Source organism: Sceloporus undulatus, chromosome 1 (genome assembly GCF_019175285.1).
Source record: "Sceloporus undulatus isolate JIND9_A2432 ecotype Alabama chromosome 1, SceUnd_v1.1, whole genome shotgun sequence".
Classification (NCBI taxonomy): domain Eukaryota; kingdom Metazoa; phylum Chordata; class Lepidosauria; order Squamata; family Phrynosomatidae; genus Sceloporus; species Sceloporus undulatus.
This window is the reverse complement of record NC_056522.1, coordinates 169191617-169210266: the sequence shown is the minus strand read 5'-3', so window position 1 is coordinate 169210266 and position 18650 is coordinate 169191617. Positions and strand designations below refer to the sequence as shown.

The 18650-nt window shown below is 42.4% G+C and overlaps 1 protein-coding gene and 1 long non-coding RNA gene across 2 annotated transcripts in view; one reads left to right on the top strand and one right to left on the bottom strand.

The window, feature by feature from the left end:
• The window catches only part of FTCD (formimidoyltransferase cyclodeaminase), a 23649-nt gene extending 6096 nt beyond the window's left edge, over nucleotides 1-17553 (top strand). The window contains 13 exon segments of the mRNA XM_042446669.1: nucleotides 1673-1852; nucleotides 3194-3331; nucleotides 3998-4129; nucleotides 5260-5321; nucleotides 6778-6907; nucleotides 8152-8313; nucleotides 8626-8669; nucleotides 10851-10884; nucleotides 10886-10990; nucleotides 12631-12726; nucleotides 12821-12900; nucleotides 13959-14026; nucleotides 16830-17553. Of these exon segments, the coding sequence (XP_042302603.1) occupies nucleotides 1673-1852; nucleotides 3194-3331; nucleotides 3998-4129; nucleotides 5260-5321; nucleotides 6778-6907; nucleotides 8152-8313; nucleotides 8626-8669; nucleotides 10851-10884; nucleotides 10886-10990; nucleotides 12631-12726; nucleotides 12821-12900; nucleotides 13959-14026; nucleotides 16830-16930 (1332 nt within the window). The 3' untranslated portion in view covers nucleotides 16931-17553.
• On the bottom strand, nucleotides 3326-9161 carry LOC121919769. Its single transcript, XR_006101579.1, has 4 exons — nucleotides 8333-9161; nucleotides 6470-7067; nucleotides 5204-5438; nucleotides 3326-3783 (listed from the first exon to the last, which is right to left on the bottom strand). It is a non-coding gene; the product is annotated as an uncharacterized LOC121919769 (long non-coding RNA).
• Nucleotides 17554-18650: the final 1097 nt, after the last annotated feature.

Here is an 18650-nt window from a genome sequence, read left to right as displayed (position 1 = left end):
AGACACCTATCCCATCATCCCCTGACTGCTCCTGCATCCTGATCCTGATCCTGGCCCCAGCAACCCCAGACACCTATCCCATCATCCCCTGACTGCTCCTGCATCCTGATCCTGGCCCCAGCAACCCCCAGCCACCTATCCCATCATCCCCTGCCTTCTCCTAGACCCCGATGAAGGATGACAGCTAAGGAGGGGGCAGGGAGAAGGAGGGCAGCATCCAGAGCCCCACTGAGCATGTGCAAGGGGGCAGATTCAAATCGTTGACCCCTCACAGTATGCTCTAGTGTGGTAATACAGTGTGCACTCACTCCCCTTTGCTTGAGTCCGCATCACGTGACTTGCTTGGAATCAAACTGACTTCTCTTCTCCCTCACTTTGGAAGGACAACAGAAAGGCAACCAGATGTGGAAAAACATGACATTTTAACTTCAATCTGAATTGCTAGAGAGGAGTGACTTGGATCTGGTGTGGAAAAACATCACCCTTTGCATTGCTAGAACAGGAGTGACTACGGATCTGAGCTGCAATCCCCCCCATGTGTGATAAAGTCCCTCGATTATACCTGAAGAAGACAAAATAGCAGCAATTTATTTATTTCATTTCATTTGTAAGCCATTTTTAACCCACCTCCATTCCATTATAAAAACCTTGTGTGAAAATGATCTGTTTTTATTACATGCTAAAAGCAGAGCAAGAAGCCACAAATTCTTTTCTTTCCTACTTGGAAGAAAGCAATTGCCAAGGCTGATTTCCAAGCCAGCAAGCTGACTGCACATAATGGTTGTCCTTTAAACTGCATCCCTTCTTTCTGGGAGTTAAGTTCACCTTTCCTCCATAGTACAAGTCCCAACTCCTCTTAGATCAGATCCCTGCCAGCAGTCTATGGATTATACCTTTTAGAATTTAGAAAATCATATTCTAGGTGATTTTCTCTGTACAGTGTTTCCCAAATGCTACTTCCTCTTCCTCAAAGAAAGAAAAAGAAAGAGGGAAGTGACCCAATATCTTAAGCAGTGTTCTCCACAGAATACAAATTCCACCCCAAATTTAGTTAAAATATTTTATTAAAATTAAAGGAAAATACATTTGATAAGACAACATGGCAAGATGGGTGCTCAAGACACCCAATTTCTGCAGCAGCTGCTTTTACTAAGCCAACAGAAAGAAAAAGGTGAAGGATGTTCAATTGGTTTCTCCATTTTCTTTAGTATCCTACCACTTTCTGTTCTTTCTTTAGGTCTCTCCTGTAGTCTTAACCTCTTTCAGGTAATAAGCAAAGATTGCAATAATTAAACAAACAGTGTAACTTCCACCCGCTTTAGTTTATTACAGAAATGTGGGGACCTGATCTGGATGAACTTTCCTTCTCTGTATACTTTTTCAAAAAAGTGGCCCCGCCCCTTGGATGGGGATGTTAAAAAGAGGGAAGGGCTTCAGTGTGAAAAGCAAGGGGAATAGCACCTTCTGTCCATAATGTCAAGCAGAAGCTTGAAAGAAGTTTAATATCATTATTCACACAGAATGATTCCTTTGAAAGTTCTTGTGTCTGTGCAGGGTTAAATATTATTACAAGCCAGCTTCCTAGCTCTGGCATTATTTAACACGGGTATAATGTTCTTCATATCGACAGAATAAAACTGTTGTCCTTTTTTCCTTCTCTGTTATCTTCAAGCTCTACAAAGTGGAATGGTCTCCTGATTTTGGCCCTGCAACCTTTGTTCCAAGGTGGGGCGCAACAGTGACAGGTGCACGGAAATTCCTCATAGCATATAACATCAATTTGCTGTGCACAAAGGAACTGGCACACCGGATTGCCCTGAACATTCGAGAGCAGGGCCGTGGCAAAGACCAGGTATTCCAGTACCCAGGGAAAAACTAACTTGTGTCTCTCCCTTGCCCCACTCTCCACTGCACACTGAAATCCTCCGAAACAAAGGAGGGCAGGCCTGGTCTTGTAGGATCTACTTTGGAATTTGGTTTCACGGAGAGTCCGTCAAGTGAAATCAGGTGCCAAAAAGATCAATTTTAAAATAAGATTTTTAAAACCCATGAATGTCTTCTTTCAACCAAAATTGAACTTAATTCCCAGTCTTTCCATAAATAATACATTCCTCGTTACTTCCTGCCCCATATTTTTTCTTCATTTTGCCTGTATAATTTACTGAGATTGAAAGTAGTCTTGTTATTTCCATTGTTAAACAACTGGATACCAGAAATTCTTGCTAATGTAATATGGGCTTTAAGGGTTGACTGCAACTGCAGTCCACCTTCTGCCAATATCTTCTCTAAAATGCAGAAAAGGGCAAGAAAAGAAGGATAATCTCTTTTTAAAAGAAGATTGTTAAGGTTACTTTATTACACTACATGGAATTTATGTCTTACTAGTAACCTTCAGGTGTCAGGCAAAATGTTCACCTTCATGCCATGCCTAGGCTGCAAGAACTTTATTTATTTATTTATTTATTTACTATAGCATATAAAGGTTCTGAATCTCCCTTAGGGTTTGTTACAGAAGGACTAAAACCTCAGACCAAGAAGATAGTATTGAGAGTTTTGGCTCTTTTCAGCTTTGTTGGAGGGTTTTTGTTATTACCTACATGTCCAAGACACCAGCCCAAGGGGTAATATTCTACAGGTGCCTACTGGCTCCATGACTCCATGATAAATGTTGTGTGGACAGGTGGGTATGGTCTCTTCCCCCCTCTCCTCTTCACATTTTAGACTAGTTTCACTATGGACCTTCTTGTCTTTATATCTGCGTGCCACAACAGAAACATCTCAGTACTACATCCATGTTTCTTTGCTGTAACCATTTTATCTCTGCATAGAGATGTCACAGAAATAATGCAACAACTTATCTTTCATAGTCTTTCAGGTTTGTTTTTTAAAACTCTTTTATTAGCCTGTTGAAGAGGATAACCCATGAGTGCATATACCACAATAATGTTTATATTTTTAAGGAGCCACAGAATCCATTAAGTTTTGTTGCACTAATTGACATTTGGGGGCAGATGTGGAAGATGCTCAGTGTAATTAAAATATTTTGGGAGCATTGCAGGATCTTCCCATTCTCATTTGACTGTTTTGTGGCTGGGGTGAAGACAGGATATGTCTCCCAATTTGTTCCACTTGTTGGTACTCTTAGCTGAAGGTGTGCACGGCTGAAGCAGTTGCATCTCATTGTTGTTTGCAGCCTGGGCGGTTGAAGCAGGTGCAAGGCATGGGCTGGTACTTGGATGAAGAAAATATTGCTCAAGTCTCTACCAATCTGTTGGACTTTGAAACCACTTCCCTTCATGTGGTCTATGAGGAGGTCTGCAGTGATGCCAAGGTGAGTTGCAGAACAGCACTTGGTTACAGCTGGTGTTGCTGATCTATGTGTGGCTACATTTTTTTACTTGCTGGTGTGAGTGAGAGCTAAAATTCTGAAGGCAGGTCTTTAAATCTACTTTTGATTTATTTTTATATAGTTGTTCTAGGGACTTTATAACCACAGAACAATTAAGTGCAGCTCTCTTTGAAAATAGCAGGAAAGTTGCCTGATTGTCTGAGCAGCATTAGGAAGGCCACCATCCCTTCTTCCTTCCTCTGTGTGTCATGCACCAGAGGCTGCAGGTCAGCATGAGGAAAGACAAGCAACCAGGAGCCTGATAATGTCTGTGAATGTGGAGAATTACACATTCTGATAATGTGTGTGAACATCTGTGAATTCTGAGAAGCTGCAGAAATTAAGTTAGCTGATTGTCATGAAACATTTTTGCCAGCCTGTGCAGCAGTGTAGGTCTGTGGAGAGAAAATAGATTTGGGATTAAAGCTACAGGTGCCCACTTTATCCCACTTCTTCTAGGGACTTGTTGTGGTTTATTTTTTTTTAAATCCCCAAAGTGGCTTGGATGGGCTTGTTAGGAGTGGAATCAGCCCCAGTGAGGGCTCCTAGAGCCCAGATGAATGCTTTGCCATACCTTCACTGTTATGACATTTCCATTCTTCCTTCTAGGAACTCAATCTGCCTGTGGTGGGATCTCAGCTAGTGGGTCTGATCCCTAAAAAAGCCATGTTGGACGCTGCAGAATTTTATATTAAGAAAGACAATCTCTTCATTCTTGAAGAAGATCATAAAATCAGACTGGTAACTTTTTAACATTTGCTAGTAATTCACTTTCTGGGAATCTGAGATAACTAGAATGTGTGAAATATCCCATGCAAGTAATCCATGCCATCAAATCACAGGTCACAGATCAAATGCTATCCACAAATGCTTCTGTCAAATAAAACTTGGTAGGCTTTAATGTGGCATAAGAGTGGTTTTGGACCTTATCACATTACCTTTTAATGTGGCATGGAGGCGGAGATTATTGCATTGTACGTTGCCATCAAATCACTGAGTGCCAGCATCCCATGTTCCAGCTATGCCCAGAGTTTTAAAACTCTGGGAGCTTTCGTTTTCAAAAAGGGGCTGGCTGAGCACAGCTGGGACACAGGATGCTGGCACTCAGCGGCAACTTACAATGTGATAATCCCCACCTCCATGCCGTATCCCAGCTGCAGCCCATTAGGCTGCTGCCAGGTTAAAACGTAATGCGTCCTCTGTTTTAGTTGCAACATGCTAACATGGCTACTTTCTCTCTGTCCCAGGTATTCAAGATTGTATGCTTCATTTAACTTCTCATGATGGTTTTCCTTCAGTTTTCAGAACACAAAACATTTCTTAACTAGCTCTCATTCTGAGCACATCCCATAATGTCCTGGTCTTACCATTCAACAACAGAACAATACACAGATCAACATGCAAATCACTTCCTCTCAACCAATAGTATATATACCCCACTCTCTTCCATGCCAGCATTCTCTGAAGATGCCAGCCACAGCTGTTGGTGAAACATCAGGAATAAACTCTTGTAGAGCATGGCCTCATAGCCCAATAAAACCACAAAAAATATGTTTAATTACACCTCAAATGGGAAATAAGCATGAAGTGTAGTTTCTGAGTAGTGCTAAAATTCACTACAACCAGCCAAAAAACAAAACAAAAACAAAAACACCCCACTCGGATCTTCATGGCACAATTGGCTACAGGAATATATTATTTCATTTTTAAAAATGTATATATTTGAGAGACTTGAGGTTAGTAACATACAGGGGACCATACTACAGTGCCTATGCTGTTATTGGTTTGTTCACATGGTAAAGGATCATCACTTACATTATTTTTCAGCATCTGTTTAATGAATTCTATGAATTTATATTTTTTGTCTTCAGGTAATCAACCGATTGGGATTGGACTCTTTGTCTCCATTCAATCCAAAGGAGCGCATAATTGAGTATGTCTGCTCTTGTCTTGCCTTTTAAAAATGGTTTTGGAGGGTCAATCTGAGTTGGCTATCAGCTGACTTGTAGAGGTCCACTCCTTCACTTTGAAGCACCTCCATCTGTTTCCACTATAAATAATGATAGAGGAAATGCTGACATAATTTAGGGAAGAGTAATTAATAGAAGCAGCAAGCTACTGTCTTTATTCCCTTCTTCAGAAAGTGGAATGTGATATCCTAGAAGGTACTTGTAGGCACTTGAGAAAATATGCAATTCATATAGGTCACGTTTCTAATAAGGAGAATTGTTTCTCTTGACACCCAGGATAGTTTCCAATTGATGGCAGATATTGATGATACTAATTTGAGCCCCCTTACTTCTTGGCTTTGGCCTCAACATTTGTGCACACCACTAGGACAAACCCTTTTCCAGCATCAGCTTTACAATATCCCTTCTCAGTTCAATTCATGTGAAGGTGACCTTGCTTCTTAGGAGTATTTGTGAACTGCTGGAAGCAGAAATAGCTTTCCTTTTTGCTAATGACCTAATGTAGTGGCCCTCAAGCTGTAGCCATCCAGATGTTTTGACAGAGAAGATGCCGTATCCATGGAAAACAGCTAAGGTTTTTGGTTGGGGAAAAGGCCTGCAAGAACAGCTGTACAGTCCTTCTCTGACTGGAATGACTTCAGGCCAGAGTCTGGGATTCTGGGAGTTGGACTCCAAAAGAGTAATTTGTCCAAGTTCTGTTTCAGGCTTTGGCTCTATGGGAATCTTTGGTAGTCTGAAAGAAAACAAGTGATGAGGTGTTTGCTTTCCTTCAGCTGTCCACTTTCACATACGTTTCTCACTAAAGGATGTTATTCTTTGTTATAGGTCTGTTCACAGTCCATATCAATAGAGTGTGTGATACATATGTCCCCTAGGATATGTTTTGGAGGAGGGGATTGTCAAGATATTCAGCGTCTCACATGTTTTAGATATCTGAGGATTGGAGCATCTGCAGATGACCCTGCCCCATTCTCTCAAATGGCAGTGTGTGGTTGCACACATGGCGCACCTATCATAAATAACAGTGGGACTTGAGATCCTGCAATTTTTGGCATCTGTGGGATGGTCTGGAACAGAACACCTGTGGATACAAAGAGGCGACTGTACTCACTTTCACTTGGCAGCAGATGCTCTAGTAAACTCTTTCTCCCCCTCCTCTTTTTTTTTTTTTTTTTTGCTTGCTTGATGAAGGCTGGCCCACATCCTAGAATGACAGAAAATAACTTCTAGTCAGCAAATTGTGCAGTGTTATAGTTATATTTCAGTTGCTACCTTGATTTGTTTCACACTTCAAGTAAGCTATCACCATACACCTAAGTTAGATGGATGTCTGAACATTTCTTCCCCTTAAATTTACTTCATTTTAATTATGGACATGTATGCATACATGTAGAAATGATCTCTCTGTGTCTTCTGAAGGTACATGATGCAGGACAGCAAAGAGAGCAGCAGCCTGGTGTCTTTGCCTCTCCACTTTTTTGTGCAGAAAGTTGGAGCAAGGTCAGCGGCTCCTGGAGGAGGATCAGTCTCAGCAGCCATGGCTTCTTTGGTATATAGTCACTAGGGGGCTCTTGAGCTTGGAGAATCTTTCCTGAAGAGGATGCTGTAGAAATCCTTCTTTTCTTCTGTTGTAGATCTAGCTTGCATGTCTTCACATCCCTTCGGGAATCCCTGAAGTTGTAGCCTCCCCAAAAGTATTTTTTCCCAGGCTTCACACATAAAACATAATTCAAGAGATTAATTGAATTGATTGAATCCCCAGAGATTAATTGAAGTCAAGGATAGTTTGCACCTATGAAATATTAGGTCAAAACCCTATTGATGACATAGCCTGGGGTAACCTGGTGTACACTAGTGTATGTCAGTGTATATCAATAATATACTAGAGTATGTCATTTTTTGGATGTTACAAAAGGAGCTAGTCAGTGGCTCTTCATGCAATGCTCCCCTTGCACAAAGTTTTGTAGCACCAGAGCATACCCCCATAACCATTTAGTGTCCAGAGAGGCTGGGGCAGGGTAGGATTCAACTGAAACTTCACAGCTTGGAGAAAAGAACAGATATTGCTCTCCAGATCTTCAGTGTATGCTGGTGGAAGGGTTAGTGGAATTGTGCTGGATTGGTGAGGAGTGGCTGCTGGGGTGAGAGTGGTGACAGCCTTTCCTGTCTCCCTCATTTGCTTGCATGACTGTCTTTCTGCCCAGGGCTGCTGGGAGGCTCAAATGAGGCAGTGAAGAGGATGGAAGGAGTGCATTCACCCTTTCTCCTTCACTGCCATGGCTTCTTCCTGAGGAGAAAGCCCAGCAGCAAAGCCAGTAAGGGCACACTTGCCCTGCTCTTCCCACCCATCTGTCCCAGCCGCCAGATTGCCAGACCCAGAAAGGGCTCCTGCATGGTGACAGCCTCCCCTGCCCTCCCTCTTTCCTCTCCTACTGCTTCACTCACCCAGCTGCTGCCTGCCTCGGGCTGCTGGGGCACCACTGAACAAGTGAGGCATCAGGAGGGGACAGAAGGGACATGTGCTGCCCCTCCTCCTCTTCCACTGCCTTGGCCTTTTCCTCACAGAGAGAGTCAAGACAGCAGAGAAGAAGGGGCAGGCCCATCAGTAGCACACCCCACAGCAGGAGGAGGACCCAAGCAGGTGTCACCCCTCTTCTGAGGTGTCACCCAGTGTGGTCCATACCCCCGCACTGCATTAGTGACACCACTGACTGTATTATATCAGACACCCTGTGAAGAGTTCATGAATAGTAGAGGAAAAGTGGAGGAGTTCTCATTTATGTCTCCTTCTAGGGTGCAGCATTGGGCTGCATGGTGGGACAGATGACATATGGGAAGCGTCAGTTTGAAGACCTGGACCCTGTTATGAGAAAGCTAATACCACCATTCCACCAGGCCATGAAGGAGCTGGTAGTCATGGTGGACACTGACTCTTCGGCTTTCAGTGGCTACATGGTGAGTAACATTTACAAACCTTTGAACAGCTGCATTTTTTCTTCTGTCTCTTGTTAGTTTTCCTTTCAGATTTTTCTTTCACAGAAAGGCAGGAATCTTAGCAGTTAACATTAGGGTTTGGAACAAGTTTTGAGGTGAGTATGTATGTGCAAGATATGTACTGGGGATATGGAGGAATGAAAATATAATAAGGAACTTTGGTTTGCACCCAGATTCACAGAGGTGGTTCTGTTCAGGGCTAAGCACCAGACAAAAGATTCTTACAGCCCAGACAACTACTGAATATGAGTAATCATGTTTTTCTTTCCATAGGATGCTATGAAGCTCCCTAAGACAACACCTGAGGAGAAAGAAAGGTACATATCAATAAATTTCTTTGCATTGTTTTGTAAATATCTGTCTACACAGCAAACAACATTGTGTCAAGAATGAGAGCCAGAGACCCATATACAACAATCATTCATAAAAAGGGGAGAGCTGCACCCATTGCTGATCCCTTTCCAATTCATTATACCATAGTCTCTAGGGTCAGCCTGTTCTCCAGCTCACCCACAACCATCTGCAGACAATTTGTGAGAATGAGTATGACGTTAGTCATTGAGATTTCACCCCACAGTTGTCCCAAAACAGGCAAGTGTTCCTCAGCAGCCCCCTGCCCCCCTTTGTCTCCCACCAACTTAATCCTATGGTCTTCCTTGCCTCAATTTACTACCCATCATTTGTGATGGATGTTTTTGCTTGTTTTATGTTGCTCCTGAGACTAGGAACTAGAGTAATGGATGCAAACTACAGTAAAAGAGATTCCACCTCAACCTTAGGAAGAACTTCTTGTCAGTAAGGGCTGTTCGACAGAGGAATACACTCCCTTGGAGTGTAGTGGAGTCTCCTTCTTTGGAGGTTTTTAAACAGAAGATGGGTGGTCATCTGTCAGGAGTGCTTTGATTGTGTATTCCTGCATGGCTGAGAGTTGGATTAGATGGGCCTTGAGATCTTATTCATCTCTATGATTCTATGATTTGAATACATCATCACTGTAATTGTAGTGTTTTTGTTTGTTGTGTGCCCTCAAATCATTTCTGATTTATGGTGACCCTAAGGTGAACCTATCATGGGGTTTTATTGGCAGGATTTGTTCAAAGGAGGTTTGCCATTGCCTTCCCCTGAGGCTGAGAGAATGTGACTTGCCCAAGGTTACCCAGTGAGTTTCCATGGCTGATCTGGGAACTGAACCCTGGTCTCCAGAGTCACAGTCCAACACTCAAACCATTAGCCACACTGGCTCTCAATGACACACATCCAAATAAGAGGAACACAGCATATATTACCCTCCCCCCTTCCCAGTATTTCCTGGAGAAGGTGAAAAACATACCACATTGACATGCAAAAATGTATTCTCTGCCTCCAAAACAACCAGCCCAAGCCCACAGATGGCCCAGTCATAGTGGAGGGAGGATTGGTTCAGGTTACTCCCCCCCCCCCCCCGGAAGTGCACGGGGGGGGGGGGGCTTATACCATTTTAACAATAATGGATTCCTTCCTTCAAAGAATTTTGAAACTTACTGTTTGAGGAAGCTACTGGGAAATCTATGCTGATTTCATTGCCCCTCTCATAAAAACATCTTTCCAGAAGAAGGAATGTCTTTTAAACATATTTATTTATAGCAATAGCAAGTACATATCTATACCACTTATCAGTGCACTTAAGCACTCCCTAAGTAGTTTACAATGTGTACACCAATTGCTCCCAGTAACCTGGGTACTCATTTTAGCAACCTTGGAAGGATGCCAGCCTGAGTCGACCCTGAGTCCCTGGCTGGGATTGAACGCACAACCTTGTGGTTTGTGAGTGAGTGGCTGCAGTACAGGCATTTAATCACTGCGCCACCAGGGCTCTTTATTTATTAATTCATTCAGTCAGTACCTGAACCTTCTCTCTTTTTAGAGAACAGTTATGGCCAACATGATGATGATGCTTTTTCCTAAAAGAGGCACTTGTCAAGACCTCTGTATAGGGAAAAGGGATGTAGAAGATGGGTGCAGCTTATCTGACTGGAACCTTAGATGAATAAAAATTCTTCATTCAGGTTATGAATTCCACCCCACTCCTGACAGGAGGCCAAAGTTTTATTAGGAAAAGAATATCTTTTCTTTTGTTGGGCAAGGTAACATTTTTGCTAGGTTGATATTTTACTGTGGGTTTCTCCAATGAAACTGGTACTCTTGGAAAGCCAGCAGTATATAGGGATTTGAGTGTTGGATCCCATGTTCAGATCCCTGCTCAGCAGTGGAAAGCCAGTGGATGACTTTGGGCAAGTTATATTCTTTCAGCACTATTTGAAGAAGACTATGGCAAACCTCCTCTGGAGAAACTTCGCCAGGAAAAGCCAAGGAGGAATATCACCATAAGTCAGAGTCAACTTTAAGGGACTGAAAGCCTTTTTGTCATTGTTGCAACATACTGATATGACAGACATCTCTTGTTCCCCTTATTTATGTCATCCAGTAATATTTCTCCTTTGCTTATTCACTATCTGCAGGCGCACAACAGCCATGCAGCTGGGCCTGAAAAAATGCAGTTGGCGTCCCCTTCTCACTAGCAGAAAAAGTTCATTCCTTGTGGCCTTTCTTAAGAGAAATGGCTCAGCATGGAAATGTAGCCTGCAAATCAGATATTCAGGTACAGTATATAGTAAATATTTGATGGATGCACAGGTTAGGAAAGGGATCAGTTGTTAGGTTTTGAGAAAGGACTGTGTAATTTTTTTTTTGTAATGGGCTGAAAAGAGGTGCTTGCAGCAGGTGATTCAAGGGCAGCCAGATGGTACTCTGCCATTGGTGTGTGTATGTGTGTAAAGGGATTTGCATTGCACAGACTGCATATAGTATATAATTGGGTATGAGAAATGGGTTACAAATCCTGGTGGAGACACAAAGCTCAGTGGGTGGCCTTGGATACATCTCTCAGGCCAGTTTAATTCTCAGGTTTTCTCTCAGTAGATAACATAAAAAGTGCACAGCACTAAACAGTGTTTTAGAAATGGCAGAGGACTGTAGTTTAAGGTGGTATGAAGCTGATCAATACAATTAGGAACAGAGGCTGAGATCCTACATGCATGTGTAGCTCCGGAAGGGCAGAAATTAAGGTGCAATCTGAAATGGTGTTCACCTGTCTTTTGCTGGGGATATTTAGTCTGGAGAAGAGAAGGTTAAGAGATGATATGATAGCCCTGTTTAAATATTTGAAGGGATGTCATATTGAGGAGGGAACAAGCTTGTTTTCTGCTGCTCCAGAGAACAGGACCTGGAACAATGGATGCAAGCGCGAGGAAAAGAGATTCCACCTCAACATTAGGAGGAACTTCCTGACAGTAAGGGCTATTCAATAGTGAAACACACTCCATTGGAGAGTGGTGGAGTCTATCTCCTTGAAAGTCTTTAAACAGAGGCTGTATGCTTTGATTGAGAGTTCCTGCATGGCAGTGGGTTGGACGGTATGGCCCTTGTTGTCTCTTCTAACTCTACTATTCTATGATTCTACAATTCCTTCTCCTGGGAGATGAGACCAGCTAGATCCTCATGGTTGGAACAGTTCCTCCTCCCTCCCCTTTCCCCTGGTAAGAAGGATCAGCAGCAACTTGTCCTGGGGTTTAAGACACTCCGTGCATTGGAATTGTTTGGACAGAGGACCTAATCACATGGGAGGGGAGTGCCCAAATCTCGTCAATAAACGGGGTTGAAATCTGGGAATATCCTGCAAAAGCGGTATTGTTTTCAGATGATGGAGGACTAAATGAGCATTAGTGCAACATTAAACCATGCAGAAAGTTGCAAAATCATGCCATTTTTTACTTTCATGAAAAAACAAAAGAGAGAAAGGGCAAGAGAATAGTCCTCTGCACCCCGTCTAAAAAATGACATATAGAAATCCCAAACAGGTTGCCTGCCAGAGGGTGTTACTAAACTATATGTTAGAATCACATTTTGCAGTGTCAAGAAGGCTTACAACACATGAAGATTGCTTGGTTTTAGTGTGCTGCTAGTAGAGAGCAGCCTCTGGTTACAGAGAAGAAAAAGGAAGAGAAAAATAAGTGACATAAAACCAATAATCACTGAATTACAAAATTAACTGGAGTTGAATTGAGCAGAGCATAATAAAACAAATTTTAAATTAACTCAAAAATATGGCTCTATATGACTAGTATATTCTTATCTTTTTTCTGAGTTGTGATGGTTTCTAGTTGTTTGAAATAAATGATTTACTGGTTGAGAGGCTTTATTTAACTCATGTAACATATGCCTCTTATTCTTTATGTACAGGTGGCAGCTAAAGCTTTAGAAGCTGGAGTGTTTGGTGCCTATTTCAATGTTGTCACCAACCTGAAAGATATAACAGATGAAGACTTTAAGAAACAGGTAAGAAGTGCTAAAAAAAAACAAACCCCCAAACCACTACACCAGCTATGCTCCTCTCATTTTAAGTGCCTGTCTTTCTTCTTGTCTTATCCAGGCCATCCAGGATTTGAGGAATACTAGTAAATCAATGAAGCCATTTGGAGTGATTGCCTACCCACTTTTTCCACTTGCAGAGTACTGTGACATTTAAGTATTTCCATGATGGCAAGGCAGGATGGCCCTGCCATGAGAAAGTTGGCTTCTTCCAGCTTTATGATATTTTACATTAAAATATGATACCAGGTTTAGCCAACGATTCAGAATATACAAGCCTTGTCAGCAGGCATATCACTGTGCTGGTCAGATACTAGTGGGGCGCTTAATGCTGGCTACTACACAAAGGAAATAATCTGTTCCCAAATGGTTTCTCAGATGATTCCTTTTGACATTAAAAGCCACATTATTTATCCAACTAAAATAGCTTTCCAGAGATGGCAATCCATAACAATAGCAATAGCAAGTACAGGAACATTTCTATACTGCTTATCAGAGAATCAGCACTCCCTAACCAGCTTACAGTGTGTAAACCAAATGCCCCTAATGGCAAACATCTCTATTTTCCAGCTGCAGTCATTGAATTAATAAAGGCATGCCAAATTATTATTTTTTAAACCCTACCGTATTTTCCCGCAACAAGACGCCTTTTTGCCCTCTAAAAATTGGTGTCAAAAGTCGGGGGTTGTCTTGTACGCCAGGTGAGCGCGTTCAACCGCCAGCTTCTCAGACCTCTGGAGGCCTGGGAAGCCGGCAGCCCAAGTGCCGGCTTCTAAGGGGCCTTCGGAGGCCCCTTAGAAGCAGGCGCGCGCGCTCTGGGGCCGCCGGCCTCTCAGGCCTCCGGAGGCCTGGGAAGCCGGCAGCCAAGCGCCGGCTTCTAAGGGGCCTTTGGAGGCCCCTTAGAAGCCAGTGTGTGTGCTCTGGGGCCGCCAGTCTCTCAGGCCTCTGGAGGCCTGGGAAGCCGGCAGCCAAGCGCCGGCTTCTAAGGGGCCTTCGGAGGCCCCTTGAAGCCAGCGTGCGTGTGCACGGCCAGCTTCCAAGGAATAGGGGTAGCGTTATATGGTGAGTATATCCTAAACTCTATTTTTTTATCTTAAAAGTTGGGGGTCGTCTTATACGCCCGGTCGTCTTATACACCGGAAAATACGGTATTTATTTTTAAATTATCTGATACTTTTTGTTGGTTTTTTCCCCATTAGAACCATACAACAAACTTTATTTAACACATCTGAAATTCCAGGGATGTTACAGCTCTTCCTAAATCTAGGTATAATTAGCAAAGATGCAATGCATAGGTAACTTAATTAATTATTGTGCAATGAAACATTTTAGTTTTATTTGTTCTTGATTTATTCCTTTTTCTTCCTGGTGTTCCTTATCTCATTTTTGTACTTGTACTTGTATGACTCACTAAGTATTATTTAGAAAAAATAAAAATGAGAGAGGTTTCAGACTTGGTAATAGTTCAAGCGGTAAGGTATATTGGGGGAAAAATTAAAAATGATGGTCTTTTAGACAATATACTTCAGGTGTGTATTTCTTCTCTCACAGGAGAGATTTCTCTCATGGAGTTAAGGTCTCCTCTCTTCTCTCCCTCTCATCTTGGCTTGGGAGATTTTCCTGGGTGTTCACTCTTAGTTGCCACACCTTGCTTTACTTTAGATGTGGCAAAGTGAGCTGTAGAGATATGAGCAGGCCCTAAGTAATGGGAGGCCTCACCATGGTGACTCAGGCACTTACCTATTACTGTCTTGTAACCAGAAGATAATAAGGTTTCTCGCCTTAAAATCTCTACTACTTGTCACGGCTACTTCTCAGAGATCTGCAAAGTGCTGCTATTCTTGGAGGCCAAGACAAAGTTTATGGTTGCCAGTATTCTGCCCCTTCCCTTTAGGGTAATCATTTCCTTTAAATATGATTTAAAATGTGCAGGGTCCCAGAGACCTATCTAAAAGGTAAATTGCCTCCTGGTTTGTGCCAACAGAGGAAAATTCACCTTTTTCTATTTAAAAAAAAAGGCAATGCAGGGTTGTCCAGGCAGTTCAGGGGCTGCAAAAATTACCATGGGTTACACAGGTGGCTCTAGGGCCACAGTTTTCATATCCATGCAATAAACCATGGCCCAAATTTTATTTAGCTGTTTCTGCTGAAAGTGGGAGCAATCAAGCAGCAGGTCCCAGCAAGACATGAATTCAAGACAAGACATGGTTCCCATGCATCAGAACAATACCATAATAGAAATCTTGCCTGGAAACATACTAATTTACAAAGGCAGTGGAAGTCTTCTGGAAATATCCCTCCTCCATCTATAGGAGAACCCTCTACCCTTTTATTCTAGCTGGCAGGGTCAATATTTTAATGGTGTTTTGAGAGGAGACTATTTCATCGTCAGAATTTTTGCCAGAATGGCTGTCTTGACAGAGCTAGATATACACTTATCCCTTCATATTCACAAGGGTTAGGGGCACAAGATCCCTGTGAATATGGAAAAACCACAAATAACAAAAACACCATTCCTCTCTAGGAATCTGTAGGTCCTCCAGTGCAACTTTGTGGTCAGCATCCGACAGACACTGACCATAGAACTGTGCCAGAGGAGCTACAAATGCCTAGTTGAGTCTTCTCTCTAGGAATCTGTAGGTCCTCCAGTGCAACTTTGTGATCAACTTTTGCCAAACATTGACCATAGAATTGCACTACAAATGCCTAGTCGAATCTTCTTTCTAGGAATATCTAGGTCTTTCAGTGCAACTTTTAGTTAAAGTTGACCATAGAGTTGCACTGAAGGACCTACAGATTCCTGGAGGGAACATATTAATCAAATTTGTGAATGATCAAATCCGCAAATATTAGAGCTGCAAATATGGAGGGATGAGTGTGTGTGTGTGTGTGTATCCCCTATCTGGCACTAAACAGATTAGTTGTGTGGTCACAGATTACTTCCCACAAAACAAAATCTTATTGAGAAACTAGAGCGTGTCCAAAGGAGGGTGACTAAAACGATGAAGGGTCTGGAAACCATGCCCTATGAGGAACACCTTAGGGAGCTGGGGATGTTTAGCCTGGAGTAAAAAAGGATAAGAGGTGATATGATAGCCCTGTTTAAATACTTGAAAGGATGTCATATTGAGGAGGGAGCAAGCTTGTTTTCTGCTGCTCCAGAGCCTAGGTCCCGGAGCAATGGACGCAAGCTCCAGGAAAAGAGATTCCAGATGAACATTAGGAGGAACTTCCTGAGAGTAAGGGCTGTTCGACAGTGGAACACACTCCCTCAGAGGGTGATAGTCTCCTTCCTTGGAGGTCTTTAAGAAGAGGCTGGATGGCCATCTGTCGGGGATGCTTTGATTGAGATTTCCTGCATGGCAGGGGGTTGGACTGGATGGCCCTTGTGGTCTCTTCCAACGCTACTATTCTATGATTCTATGATTCTGATGTGAAACAACTATCCTCTTACTGAAATAAACAAATGAGGGTATCATACTTCTTGAAATCCAGTGTGTTGTGGTGGTTTGAGTGTTGGGTTAGGACTCCATGATACCAGGGTGTGAAATCCCCACTTGGCCATGGAAACTCACTGGATGATCTTGAGCAAGTCACAATCTCTCAGCCTCAGATGAAGGCAATGGCCAAGCTCCTTTGAACAAATCTTACTGAGAAAAAAACCTGATAGGGTTACCGTAAGTTGGAGTTGATTTGAAGTCATATGACATCAAACTGGACTTCTTATCACTTTTGCCTGTCACTGAATACCTGATACTGCTTTTTGAAAAGTGAGATAAAAGTAAGATAATAAAAATCAAAACTAACATGCAGAATGCTTTTGGATGGTTCTTTCTTGAGTGTTACATCTCACCCATTTTAGAAACTGAGGCTAGATTGGATGAGGGTGATAAAAGCCAAATATAAAAATATGTGACGTGGAATCAGTATGATGTCATTTAACACACATGGTACTGTGGCACAAAATATTCATGCACTCCCACTCAACATGCTATCCATATCTTTTTCCTTTGGCTGTCTCCTGAATATCTGGTTTGGGGCTAAATTTTGATGTTTACTTTTTTGTGCAGGTGCAGGAGAAACTCTCTCACTTCCTGGAGGAAGCCAAGAAAAGTTCAGCATTCGTGCTAGAACAACTGGAGAAACGGACAATGTGAAAGACTCTTTGTAATGACAACTGTTTTTTTCTGAGCATGTGCAATCCTGATATGTAATATTATCAGGCTGCATGGTGATAACACAAAGTGCATTTGTATTGCTCAGGACCAATGCATCCTTGGTTATCTGTCTTTTCTAAAACTGTAGGAATTCATTTGCAAATATGGGGTTCACTGTACTGCAGAGTACCAGATGCTAATTCTGACGCCCTGGCAAGTTAGTGCTAAGGGATTAACTTCTGAATTTGATCATCACCGTGCATTTATTCTGACCACTGAAGTAACAAGAATAAAGAAGCATGTGTGGCCTCCCCCACCCCAGTTTGCTTCACAACTTTCTATGGAAAATTTAAGATCTAACCCAAGAGGTTAGCTGGGGCTCATACACTTTCAGATAAATTCAGCATGCTTGTAAGAGGGAAAATATACATACAGCTCAATGTATGATGGAGTAATTTGAATGCCAGGCATATCTGAAATCCCTTATTTTAAAATGGAAATAAGTAATTTTAAGTATTCTGTCTTCTAAGAAATAATGGCTATAAAAACTATGTCTATGCCTTTCTACCTTGTTATGTGGTAGCCCTAAACCACAAGGTTACAGAATTTGTGAATTGTACCAATTATCTTAATGGCTGTTTTTGCCTGCCTGTATTCACTGCTTTAAGAGGATTGTTCGTAAGCCCAGGACTGTCTCTGAGCATTGATGGAAGCTCTGAAATGTCTCAGGCAAATATGTCTCTCAGCAGGAAATCTTATGGGCTAACCTACCCAAGTCAGGTGCTCTTCCAGTGACAGACAACAGGGAAGGGCAGTTTCCCCTGTCTCACATGATCTTACATAGCAACTGCATTTATTCTCTCTAGTTAATCTTTACTGTGTTTATCCGAGTATACAGCTGTGAATATTTTGTACAGTAGACCTGTTTCACCCTTCTGGATACACAATACCACCAGAGCTCTATTCACATGTTGCTGAATGGCCTCCCCACCACTGGCATAAGTTTAAGTGCTAACATTCATGCTATCTCAAAAGACTGTGTGTGCTTTGGCTTTTCCACAAGATGTGCATCATGGAAAAATCAGTTGTAGTTTGAGTCCTACACTTGGTTTGGCACAGCTGGATATCTTTCTGGAGTGGTTTTGCCAGGAATTATTAGCCCAGCCCTAAGGACTACGAGCTGCTGCACTTCTCCTCTGCTTGGGTACCTTTCCCACCTAGAAATGGAATATAATCCAGGTAGTCGTTTTAGTACTGGCTTGGATTCTGACTGGATGTGCATGGATAGGGGCCTTGGAGAATTGCTATCCAGCAATCATTGAAAGCTGTTACAATACACCAAGCTTTACTTCACCATCCCTCATATGATATCAGAATTATAAAATCTGTTCTATGATCCTAAAGTGAACGCCATGAGGTGCATGTGGACACCTCACATAGCTAGCTTAGGTGTTGCCAAAGAGGATGTACTGGACATAACAAAGGGGGTGAGGAAGAGACTGGTCATAAATGATTCTGGTTGGAATAAACATCCTTGTCTTCCAGATCCTGTGAGCTATTTGATACAGGAATCTGCCCATTTATACCCCCAGTTCACACTTTGGAAGATTCTACTTCAAAGTCCCATATATCCATATCAAATATTTGGATCATTCAGCTGCAGAGCCTCTGAATGTTGCCCCAGGGCACAAAATCTCTATTTAAACTACAAGCTTTCCTTGTTTGTTGGATTAG